Source organism: Ceratotherium simum, chromosome 8 (assembly GCF_057802395.1).
Source record: "Ceratotherium simum simum isolate JZ-2026a chromosome 8, ASM5780239v1, whole genome shotgun sequence".
Lineage (NCBI taxonomy): Eukaryota > Metazoa > Chordata > Mammalia > Perissodactyla > Rhinocerotidae > Ceratotherium > Ceratotherium simum.
Window position 1 is genome coordinate 61,177,544 of NC_141907.1, and position 13,379 is coordinate 61,190,922.

Consider the following 13,379-nt stretch of genomic DNA (forward strand, 5'->3'; position numbering starts at 1 on the left):
AAATGTAACTCCTCTTGAGTTCTACATCACCTCCTCACGAAGTTATTGTAAGAAAAACACCTAACACAAACTGGCTACGCGGACATTGGACCAACAACAGTGACCCAAAGCCATTACAGCTTTCTTGATATTGGGAATATGGAAATTAGAATCTCATTGATCAGCCTTCAACTAAATGATAAAGTTATGATTTGTGGAATTTTAAAGTATATGACTGCAAAAGTATTTTTATCAAAATTATCACATTTGAAATAAGCTTTCAGAAATATTTCCTTTTTTTTAAGGTAAAGATTTTTGCAAATGAATCTGATAACCTCACAACAGCTTCACTGATTCTGTGTGTTGTTGAACACTTGGTTCCACTCTATGTACAAATAAATAAGATATGACAAGACTTACTCTACACACCAACAATGAAGAAATAAGTTAGAATTTTCTGTGAAATAAGAATTTAATGAAATATTTAAAAATTTGTTCCTTTTGAAGTTTCATTTCTTTATTTTATAAATTTCAGGACATGAAATGCAAACACAGAAAAATACTACACTGTTTGGCTTTTGTTATTTATTTTTATCAACATTTAAATTGAAAGCTCATCAGAAATCCAATACTGAAAAGAAAGAGGATCAGAAGAAATGATACAAATGTCCATCAACTAAAAGTTTGGTTAAATAATTCACAACACATTCATAAAACGGAACACTGGGCAGTAGTTAAAGAGATTACGTGGATCTAATTTTATTGACACGGCAATGCGTTTCCAATGCAGGAGGCAAAGTAGCATATGTAACACAGCCCTTGAGGTAAAATAATAGAGTATGTTTCTCTGCATCGCAGCGTCAGTATTTCCTCTCTCTTAACACTCAGAACCCTGTATTGTTATTCCTCAGTTAATATTTAATGTCTCTGCCAGACTGCCTGCTCCACGAGAGCAGGAACTCTATCTTCGCCTCAGGGCCTAGACCAGTGTCTGCACATGATACGTGGTCCACAGGGAGCTCTTGAATGAGAGGGTAATGCCTCAATCTAAGGAACTGTGCTTGTTCTGGATGATCCCTACTTCCTTTCCAAACTGCTGACAAATCATCCCTTTAAGCATCTGTTCTAGAATTCTGCCTAGGATTGTCATCGAATGGAATTTACCATTTTGTAGTTTGTGAGTGTTAGCATTCTTACTCATTTCAGTTCTCAGTTTGCACAGTCTCCCTTGTTAGATTGTCAGCTGTTGGAAGCCAGGGACTGTGTTCTGTTTTGTTCTTTCTGCAATGCCTGAGAAAATGTTCTGCTCAGAGTGGAGGCCTTTGGAGTGATTGAATGATTTGGCAAGTATAACCTCCTAAGAGAACAAAGTAAGAATTAGAGTCACTATAATTTAATAAGTACAACTTCCTTTCGTGCGCCAGGCACTGTGTTTGGAGCTTTATGTCAATTACAACAGTCCTCTACGGGAAATACCACAAGCCCCATTTTACAGATGAGGCACCTGAGGCTTCAAGTCTCAGGGACCCACTCCCAGTCACCCAGCCAGTAAGAAAAGGAACCAACATTGGAGCCAGTTTTTTCCAATTCCAAGGTCCATGCTCTTAATCACGTATGACCATCCCCTCCGATTCCTCCAGCAGGTGACAGACAGTCCTTCTCTCAGGAAACAAACCAGGCCCGGACGTATCATGGCCATCTTGTGGGCCATTTGATGAACCAGAAGGAACCCTGGAAGAGAACTCAGGAAGTTAATCTCCCCAAATTTTCACATTTCTTTAGACAGAGACTGCAATGGCTACAAGAGAAGACAGTTTTCTGATTCTGCTGCCCTTGGCTCCTGGACAAAAGCAGAGAAGAGAAGAAAAAGCCATAAACCCTGATCGGAGGCCTATGAACAGCCTCTTCAAACCACGTGGGTCAGAAAGCCTCTGGATAATGCCCTCCCCATCGAGTTTGGCTTTTTTAAGTAAGTAAGCTACACAGAGGGAAGCAGCATTGAGTGTTTCCTGGACAGACTCCTTCTCTTACAGAGGGAGACCCATACACACGAGTAAGAGAAGGCACTAACGTGGGAGAAGATTTGAGGGAATTAAGGGGTAGTGAGGGTGTGGTTGTCCACAACCCGACTCCAAGGACAGATGATAGATGTTTGGCTGTCATTACAAGAAGCTTCTGGCTGATAAATACTGTCTGGTATTTCCTTGTGGATTTCTTACCCTCATACCACAAGCCCTCATTGCTGTGGTCCACTGTGCAATGCCAATTACCTGAATCAGGCTGCTGGTGACTCACCAACTCCCCTTTAAAGCAACGTTGGGCTCAAGGCAGCGACTGCTCAGGATAGAAGCCATGGCTCACAGACTCTTCTTTTCCTACTGGCTGTTGGTCTGCTGGTTGGTGGTAACTGTGGCAGAAGGTAAGGTTCTTGTTTTTATTCCACTGTGGGTCCACTAATTAATAAGTTGTGTGAAAAGACAAAATTTGGCTCCATGATTATACATATCCATAAATTGGAAATACGTCAGCTTCCATCAGTCTGTGTGGTTAAAGAGAAAGAGGAGAAATTTTATCCTCTGAAGACTTTGGTCCTAGCCTCAGCTCTGGCTTTGCGACTTTAGACCCACTTAACCTCTCTGACATCAATCTCCTCATATGTGAAGTGACAGTATTAATAATATTCATTACTATGGGGGTTGCGAGAACCATCATACGAGCTATCATACGAGAAAGTTCTTTAAGCTTAAAACGCTAAACAAATACTAGTTATTGTTGTTATAAGGCTAACAATTTCCACTCTGAATTACGGCGATGTCCACCTCTTTATATCCCCAGCAGCACAGTAATTTGCAGGTGGCGTGTGCTTAGTCTCTGTTTGTTAATTGCTTTAATTAATCACATCTTTTCAGCTGTGACTTGGTGCTACTGAAATGAGCATAGATTTCATTCTTTAGGATTATATGAGATTCAATTTCTCCACTGTTCCTGTTCTCTTTCCTTTCCCCCACTACAAAATTGCCCAGTGGCCTGAGCCTTAGAATTGGTTTGCAAACCCCTGGGGAAAGGAAAGAAAAGGATAGGGAAGAAAGAAGAAAGGGAAGTGAGAGAAAGGGGGACCTGGATCTGAGGTTTTTTTCACGGTTCACCTTAGTTCCACAACTAGATGCTGTTCAGGGAGCAGAGACCCAGGAGTCAAACAGAGTCCTTCTCCCCTTTCACATGCCCCTGGGGGCTTTGCAAGGGCTCAGCCAGACCCTCGTCATCCCCCACCAAGCTCCCTGCTGCCATATCCCAAAGCTCACAACAGAGCCAAGAGGGGCAGCGACGTCAGAGCAGGTGGTGAGACCACCAGAGGTCACCATGTCCAATCTCTGCATGGTCTCTGGCTATCAGAGGACGAGGGGACACAGATTGCAGATAATACCTGCCAAATCCCAGAACAGGGCCCGCAAGCATCACCTGCTAAGAAGGACAGCTAAACGAGGCACCATAAAACAGAACCAGCCACCTGACACCTTTTTCCAGGAAGTGATCCGCCATTCGGGAAACTTTGTAGATATATAGCTAAACAGGTTGCAATGATATTAGAGGCTTATTCACATCTGAAAAAACACCAGTTAACATGTGAGATTTGATTTCTGAATCTGGCTCACTCCTCCCCACCATCCCTCAGACTGGCATGGAAGTCCTTCAGATGGAGCTTCACTTGATCCAAGTTCCAGCTCCGGCTCAATGGACTCAGCTCATAGCTCACTGACACGCACCGTCTGGCTCTGCCCCCGGGGCCACATGCGGGTCTGCAGTCTCACCCTGTCCTCTCTCCTCCCCGGCCGCTGCCGCTGCTCCCTCTTCCTGCCTTCCCCTCTGTTGATTGCAATTCTGTTCACATGATGACGTGTCAATGTCACTATAGTATTGCCTTCACAAGGCTTTCTTAAGACACATAATTTTAAATTGCAGTCTCTCTTGGACATCTTGGAATCCTTGTAACAATCTGTACCTCACCCACGGCACTCGCTGCATTCTGCTCTGTATTACAGATCCATGTACTTGCAGCGTCTCCCCACTTCTCGAGTGCAGGCCCTGCGTCTTTATCATCTCTGCATTTGCCACAGCACCTGACGCAGTAACCTGCACACTATTGAAACGACTAGACTTACAGCATAGAATTGGACGAGGTCTGTGGGACACTTTCTAGGCTCCACACTCTTGTCTGTAAAATTAGAGATTTGGCCAAAATAGCCAGTCATTCCGTGAGTTTACAAAATGAATTGAGTTGCAGTTATTGTGAGTAAATTAATCACAGGACTTATATTTCTTTCTGGTTCAACTGTGAAAGCACGTGAAAATTTTTCTAATGCTCCACGTGCCATGTAAAGGAAGAACTGCATATTTATACATCAAGTATAAAGCATACTTCTCTTGAAAATCAGTATAGTTCATTACAAACCCGCTATTGTCTGCCCAAATAACCACTGACTACAGGTAATTATATATATGTATATATATATTTTGTGTGTGTGTGTGTGTGTGTGTCTGTGTGTGAGGAAGATCGGCACTGAGCTAACATCTGCCAATCCTCCTCTTTTTGCTAAGGAAGACTGGCCGTGGGCTAACATCCGTGCCAATCTTCCTCCACTTTATATGGGACGCTGCCACAGCATGGCTTGCCAAGTGGTGCGTTGGTGCGCACCTGGGATCCGAACCAGCGAACCCCAGGCTACCGCAGCAGAGCACGTGCACTTAACCACTTGTGCCACTGGGCCGGCCCCGGTAGTTATATATTTTTAAAAAGTCTTCTCATCCTTACTTTTTTAAAAAAAACAAAAAAGTACTAGTTGTTGGTATGCTGTGAATTTCATGTCTAGACTATAATAAACCCATTTAAAATTGATATCCATACCCCAACCAATAGTTTGGATTAATTTTTTATTACACTCCAATTTTAAGTGTAAGTTACTGTGAATTCTCTGAGACTGGGAGTAAATACTCACTGAGCTTCACAAAAATCTACAGAGAGGGACACTCAACATCTACATGACCATTCATTCAATCTATCAACTAGGTACTGGGGACACTCTAAGCAGGAACTACTCTAGGAACGAGGGACATAGCAGAGACCAACAATCAACAATCCCTGTCTTCATGGAGATTGTGTTCTAATAACATCTGTGCCCTTTAGTCCTATCAATAGTGCACAGATTTTATATATAAAATGTAACCAGGGGCCAGCCAGTGGTGTAGTGGTTAAGTTTGCATGCTTAGCTTTGGTGGCCCGGGATTCACAGGTTTGGATCCTGGGTGCAGACCTATGTACCACTTATCAAGCCATGCTGTGGCAGGCGTACCACATATAAAGTAGAGGAAGATGGGCATGGATGTTAGCCCAGGGCTAATCTTCCTCAGCAAAAAGAGGGAGATTGACAACAGATGTTAGCTCAGGGCTAATCTTCCTCACCCAAAAAAAAAAAAATCTAACCAGATGGGCCCAAGAAAATGGGGCTTGTGGTAACAGAATCTTTCCACAGCATTCAAGATTAATAACAACAGTAGCTAACCCCTACTGAATGCATACCTGTGTGTTCTGAGCACTTGACATATCTTATTTCAGGTAATATAACAAGCCAATGAGATAGGTAGTAGTATTTTCTCCATTTTACAAATAAAAGGAGGCTTAGAGAAGTCAAGGAACCTGTCAATGGTCACACAGTTGTTAAATGGCAGAGCTCAGGGAGCCTGGCTCTAGAGCCTATGCTTTTAAACACTATGCCAGTCTGCCTCTCAAAATGTTTTCAATCTGCATTTAAGTATTTGACCTACTTTGGTCTGATTAAGGTTGCAGAAGAGCTCTCATCTTTGACATTCAGTGCCTTTGGCGACATGTCAGTATGTTACATAATGAGAAATATTTGCTGATTAGTGATCACATTATTCCTGAGAGGTAGGACCATGGTAACTTTTGCAATTATAGAAACTGAGATTTCTCTTAATCAGTTCAATTCCACTGTAGGCACTGTGCTGGGGATGAGGAGAGAGTGGTCTGTGGGATGGTCATGTGGATATTTCAGTGGAGGAGGAATATTACTGAATAGTAATCACATGACTGATGAGTATGACAACAGTGGACTCACAGGGTGCTGGGGAACATATTGCCAGGGGCCTTAAGCCCTCAGGCGGGGAAGACCACCCTGAGGAAATGAGGCCTGTAATCTATGTAGGAGTAGGCCAGGCAAAGAGGGCGGGAAATGATGCTCTAGGCGTCTGGAACCAACTTTTTAAAAGCCCAAGACCATTGACGAGCTTTGCCAAAGTAGTTCGTGTGGAGTGGAGGAAGTAGAGTCAGATTCCAATAGATTAAATAGGTGGGAGGGAAAATGGAGTCAGAGTGTGTAGACTTCTCTTTGAGATGAGAGAAATAGGAACCAAAGACATTCATGGCAGATCATCAAAGTTTTCTCTCTAAAACGTGAAGCTAAGTAATCTACTCAGAACAGTAGAGAATTTTGAAGAGAATTCCTCAAATGAGTGAAGGTATTTTTTTAATGTATTTATTCTTTTTTTGCTTTTTTTTGGTGAGGAAGACTGGCCCTGAGCTAACATCTGTGCCAATCCTCCTCTATTTTGTGTATGGGATGCCTCCACAGCATGGCTTAACCAGCGGTGTGTAGGTCTGCGCCCGGGATCCAGGCCTATGAACCCCAGGCCACCAAAGTGGAGCGTGCAAACTTAACCCCTACACCACAGGACCGGCTCCATGAAGAAGGAATTTTGAAGGGGCTTTGAGGAGAGAATCAACGGTTTAGAAGACAATGGAAATGGAGCGGAACGAAGATAAACATGAAAATTAATGAGCAGTGTTAGCTTAGCCAAAGTTGGAGACCATGAATGGCATCAACCTACTCACTCAGATGTGCGGCCTTAACCTTATAAGGACCTGTGACAGATTCCCAAACCATTCCCCATGGCTCCCACATTTTAGAATACTCGTGCTAGCCAACCAGTGACTGAAATGGTCACCAAGTGTCTAGTCTGCTGGAAGAATGTGGTTTTATGTGGTCCTGCCCACATTCTTGGGTTGGTTACTAGGACAAGCTTGTATCTTGATCTTGAGCCCTTGGAAATTCTCAGAAGAAAGTACTGAACACTACTGGACATCCCAGAGTTAGAGAAATCTGCCTAGCAGGCTCTAACACCCCATCGTCGGCAGGAGGATTTGGAGAGTAGCCTCAGTTTTTAAGAAATGAGATGTCTACAAGGAGTGGGTGGTTGGTTTGTTTTCAACAGCTGGAGTACAGCTTACTGAGTGGCAGAGCTCAAGACCTAGCTAAGCCTGATCTGATAGCAAAATGTCAAGATGGAGCTTTAGAATAAGGCCAGCTTCTCACCTAGCAACTGGATTCTTGGTAGAAAGTTTTCACATTACAAAGGTTCAGAACTAATCTAATTGTGTAGGAGGAGAGAATGAGTAATGTGGGACTTAATCATCTTCTGTAGTTCAAAATGTCTTAATCTAGTTTCAATCATCATATTTCAATACTTGGTAGCCTGGGTGGGTATGGGAGAAAGGGTCAGTATTTCATTCAAGAAACAGATACCCATTCAAGCTAGCCTTCAAAAAGAGTAAAGCTGGATGTGGAGTGATTATTATAAGGATATCTTCAAGAACCTTAAGTACAGTCAGCCCTCAGAGGCACCAGTGCTGGAAAGTCGAAAACCAAGGCTACTTTCACCATCTCTCATTTACTACATGGTCTCTTGTCTCTTTTTCTCTTTGAGAGGCCTCCCCCATTTTACAGCTTCTATGGAAAGACTGGCTTCTCTGCTTACCCTATATTCAACTGGCCAAAACCTAACACTCCAGCCCCTGCCCTACACCTTCCACTAACTGTATCTCTTTGTAGAAATTCTCAGGTGAGAATCTGATTGGTCACTGGCCAGCCAATGAATGAATTGAGTGTCTAATAGCAGCCAATCAGCTGTAGCCAAGGTGTGTAGGACTGATTTTTCCAGGGATTATGGGTGAAACAGAATCTCTGGAAGGGCTGTGACTACAGGCAGGCAATAAGCATATCCAATATAGCCAAGAAACTTGAATTCAGCTGTTCTAAAGGTGAGGAGAATCTAGCTCTTTTTAAGTGCCTCAGTACTGTCAACTTCCTGTAGGGAATTCATTTTTCCATCATTCACACTCAGCAGCCCTTTCCAGGCCAGGATTGGCATGTCTCTAAGGCAGTGAGGAGTAATTTTCTAAAGGGAAGCTTACTTTTTCATAGCCAATCCAACTGGATAATACAGCAAGAGGGAAGACCTTGACACTTGAGCTTGACCCAAATTTCCTCTCAGGAACTCATTCATCCTGGCCCTCAGTGCTGGTTCCCCTGCTGCATGCGGATGCCCCTCTCTTCTTCTTCAGGGAGTGATATTGCTTCCAGGGCAAGTGAAGCTGGCCTTTTGGATTAATGGCCTTCAAGAGGCAGTTATTTTTATTTTCTTAACATTAATTAAGTTCTTTTTTCCATTGAATTTTCTTTATTTAGTTATAATTTGCACACACTAAAATGCATAAACTTTGGGGCCAGCCCTGTGGCCAAGTGGTTAAGTTCGGCGTGCTCCACTTCAGCGGCCTGGGTTCGCAGGTTCAGATCCCCAGGTCAGACCTACACCACTCATCAGCCATGCTGTGGCAGCAACCCACATATAAAATAGAGGAAGATTGGCACAGATGTTAGCCTAGGGCTAAACTTCCTCAAGTGAAAAAAAGGGGAAGATTGGCAACAGATGCTAGCCTAGGGCTAATCTTCCTCAGCAAAAAAAAAAACACAAACTTAAGGGTAAAGATTGATCACATTTTACATATACATATATATGTGTGTGTATGTATATAGAGATATGTGTGTACATATGTATGTATGTATATATATGTAAATATGTGTGCACACACCTGTGTGTGTGTGTGTGTGTGTGTGTGTGTGTGTATCCGTATCCATGTAACGTTCACCCAGATCAAGATCTAAAGAACTCTCTGGTTACTTTTTCCCATAAATAACGCCTCCCCTAACCCTAAGCTTTTTTTTTTTTTTTACCATAGATTGGTTTTGCTTGTTCTTGAACTTCATATACATGGAATCTGATAGTATGTACTCTTCTGTGTTTAGCTTATTTTGCTCAACATAACATCTGTGGAAGGCATCCATATGGTTGTATTAGTAATTCCTCCTTTTCATTGTGGAGTAGTATTTCATTGTGTGACTATACACTGTTTATCCATTCTCCTATTGATGGACATTTGCGTTGTTTCCAGTTTTAAGCTAATACAAATAAGGCTGCTGTCAACATTTGTGAACTAGTCTTTTGTAGACATATGCACTCATTTCTTCTGGGTAAATTGCCCAGAGTGGAATTGCTCAGTCAGAAGGTGTGTCCATGTTTCATTTTATTAAACTTTGGCAATTCTTCCAAACATGCTTTGAGACTTCTCTGTTTTTTCTCTTCCAATCTTTCTCCCCTGCTGACACCTATAGTATCTCCCTTCTGCTCTTCTCTGACATGGATTTTTCTTCCCCCAGGACAAGAAGAGGTGGTCACCCCTCCTGGAGGCTCACAAAATAATGGAGACCCTACAGACTGCCAGATCTTTACACTCACCCCTCCACCCATCACAAGGAACCCGGTGATGAGGATCCAGCCCACCCCAAGGACACCCAAATGTCCATTCTGGTTTTTTCCACGACGAAGGCCCAGAGTCTACATTAGGTTTCCAAACAGACCTTTCCTCCCTCCAAGATGCAACCGCCGTTTTCAGTTTCACCCATTTTTTTGGCCACACAATCGCCTTCCTCCTCATTATAAACGTTTCCCCGGAAGAAATCTCTGGAGTGGAAGCTCATCTGAGGAAAGCAGAGAGAAAAGATAAGCCTCAAACATGCTGAAGCAAAAGAGGCCAATGCCTCAGAAAAGACTATAAAAAGATTTCTGTTTTCTTTTTCCAAACTAAAACTATTGGATTTGAAAATTAAGCATCTTAAACACCACTGACTAGAAATTGTTTTTCTTGTCAGCAGTGAAGATACTTGTTTATAGGTTACTGATGTTTGCAAAATAGGAGCAGTAACTACATTATTCTTATCCCCAACTTTTTATGATCACAGGATATTTATGCAAATGAAATCCTAAAATGAGTAGTTCTAATAATTCCTATTCATACTAAGATGCCAGAAGAATCAGCTCCCTCTTCTAAATGAGTGAAGAGCATTTGAATAAACTGAGACCATTATAAACCAAATGAAGACATTAATGACACTCTTTTATACTCACTGGAAAACTTACAGAGCACTTACAATGTGAACTTTCAAAGAAATTTTAGAAAACTGAAAGCTTTATTTTATTCTCTGTTTGGCAGTGGTATAGATAGTGGTTATTTATTCATTTATTATTTTTTTTTATTGAGGCATAATTGACATAACATTATATTAGTTTCAGGTGTACAATGTAATGATTCAATATTTGTATATATTGCAAAATGATCACCACAATAATTCTGGTTAACATCTGTCATCATACGTAGTTACAAAACTTTTTTTCTTGTGCTGAGAAATTTCCAGATCCACTCAGTCTTTTAACAGCAACAGAAAAAGAAATTATAAAGATTAAAGCAAAACAAAGTTATGGGAAGTCTGACTATAGATAATATTTTAAAGATATCATAAACTGAATTACCTAACCCAAAAAAACCCTTTTGGGTTAAAGATCCATTTACATATCTAAATGCACTTTAATGTTAACGTTTTAAACAACCAGTGCAAATTAGTTTGATAAGTATCTCACTGTTTCTCCCATTATCATCATACAGATACTAGCTTAAATAATATACTTTCTCTAAAACTTTCAACGTGGTTCTAGCCTCAAAGTCTGAGTAAAAGTTTACATGAATGTTCTCATAACGCTAGAACTCTACAGACATAAGTTCACCTAACTATAGGAACCTTGTATTCCGAGGGTGCAATATAAGTAACAAATCCTACAGATTGCATTCATTGGTTATTTCTTTAGCCGTTCTGTAAATACTGCCTCCTGTTTGTGCCGCTCATCTTGCCTGTAACGTAGAAACTCTGGTTTTGCATGTGTTGTCTGCAGCTTACACCTGTTCCTCCCAAGAACTGCGTGCAAAAGTGACTGCTGCTGCTGCCTCTACAAAGAAAAACAAGGAACATAAAGACATGACAATGCTGGGACTGTTGCCTGGGAAATTGAGAGAGACCTAAAATCATCATGCTGTGCTTCCTTGCTATATTAAAAGATAAAAAGAAAAAAAAAACTATTTCCTTCACTCACTTCATAGCAAATTTTTATTGTAAGAACAGATATTTGCTTCAAAATTACAGGCTTCAATAAAACCTGTATTTAAAATCCTAGGGCCGGCCCCGTGGCTTAGCGGTTAAGTGTGCACGCTCCGCTGCTGGCGGCCTGGGTTCGGATCCCAGGCACGCACCGACGCACCACTTCTCCAGCCACGCTGAGGCCACATCCCACATAGAGCAGCTAGGAGGATGTGCAGCTATGACATACACCTCTCTACTGGGGCTTTGGGGGAAAAATAAATAAAATAAAATTATGAAAAAATAAAAAATAAATAAAATCCTAGTTAAGAAACTCTATATTTTGTAATAAACTTGCTCTGTTTTTTTTGTTTTCTTTTGGTTAGTGGGGCATAAGCAGAAAAGGGCCACTCTTGGGCAAACTTGAAGACTGATGCAGTTTGTATTTGAATCGCATCCCCCTGTCCGACCCCCTTCTCTATTATGTCATGCTCACAGCTCACTGCTCACCCAGGTACTTGGTGTGCTCACAGGGTCTCCAACTGCCCCAAATCAACCTGGCTTCCAGTGGGCTTTCTCTCCCCAAACATTAGAAATTTGCAATCCAAAACTTCAGTGCTCTGAAATCCAGTCCCGGAAGGCTTTGCTAGGTGACATGTGAACCCCAGAAAACTAAGACAAGCTAAAGATGGATTAACAGGTTCAATGTGTCAGTCACTGCATCTACTGTAGCAAGCAGGCCACTCATGCAGTGTTTCATAGTAAGGGCCTTTTTCAAGATAACCCCAGGTAAAATCGCATCATTCATCACTCTTGAACATGCGTGGCGTTGCCTATATGAGAAACAGCCCACAGCTGCAATTAACAGCATATGCTTTTGTGACTTAAAAAAATAATAATAAATTAATAAATTTTTCTCTTAACAGACAGTGATGCCTAGCAGGTTTATTGACTGTTCAGTCACTAATACCTCAAGGTGAATTAGTTTATCAAATGTGTTCCTCAGCGTATAGGTGGGATTAGCTGGTTTTGAAGCAATGGGTTGGAAGGATGTGATCACTCTTAAATGCAGCTTTTGCTTTGTGGCAGAAATAGCCTATGCAAGTCTAAAGTTCTAATTGTGCTAAAAAGGTATAACCTGAATCTAATCATCAGACAAACCCAAATTGAGGGACATTTACAAAACAATTGCCCATAATCTTCAAAAATGTAGATGTCATAGCAGATAAAGTTTAAAGAAGATTAAAGACATATGACAACTAAACATCACATGTGATCCTGGTGGTGGGAAGGAGAGGGAGAGACTGCCGTAAGGTATTGTTAGGACAACTGGTGAAGTTTTATTGTGGACCACATATGAGGTAATAGTCTTATATCAGCATTAAATTTTCTGAATTCGGTAATTGTGTAAGAGAACATCCTTACATAAAAATCTGAAGTATTTAAGGGTAAAGACTACGATTTCTACAACTAAATCTCAAATTATTCAGGAAAAAAAAGTGTGTGTGTGTGTGTGTGTGAGAAAGAGAGAGAGGGAAGGAAGGAAAGAGGGAGGGTAATAAAGTAAACGTGGCAAAAGGTTTTTACAGTTGATGTATTTGGGTGAAGGATATGTAGGAGTTGTTTGTACTATTCTTGCAACTCTTCTGTAGTTTGAAATTATTTCAAAATGAAAGTAAAAAGACATTAAAAACAATACAGAGGAGTTAGCAACAGGGAGGGCCACCCTGCGTTTACTTGTGGGGGAGGAAGTGACCGTTTATGGCCTTAGGGGACAGATGGGGGGATGATGGAGCTGGATGAGACTCTGGGGGTGGGGTACAAAGAGAAGAAAGCTTAAAAAAGGAGACTAGATCTTGGGAAAACTATCCTGAGGAAAAGTGTGTTGCAAGATCCCGCAGTGAGCCAGGGTGGGGATGGCACCACTCCAGGCCAGGCTGTCCCTGCTGCCCACTGTAGAAGGGGAATTTGAGCTCTGGGAGGGCACCACTCCTACGTAGGCTGAGCAGCCTCCAATGCCCTGGTGTGTGCGAAAGGAGAGAGGCAGCAAGAGATGGGAGGAGGTGGAGGAAACCGAGGGTCTCG

At 41.8% G+C, this 13,379-nt stretch overlaps 1 protein-coding gene across 1 annotated transcript; it reads left to right on the plus strand.

Annotated features, from left to right (window-relative positions):
* Positions 1 to 2,331: 2,331 nt before the first annotated feature.
* On the plus strand, positions 2,332 to 9,943 carry ODAPH (odontogenesis associated phosphoprotein). The gene is given in 2 exon segments (XM_004431012.2): positions 2,332 to 2,398; positions 9,546 to 9,943. Coding segments are annotated over 2 exon segments (465 nt in total).
* The last annotated feature ends 3,436 nt before the right edge of the window (positions 9,944 to 13,379 follow it).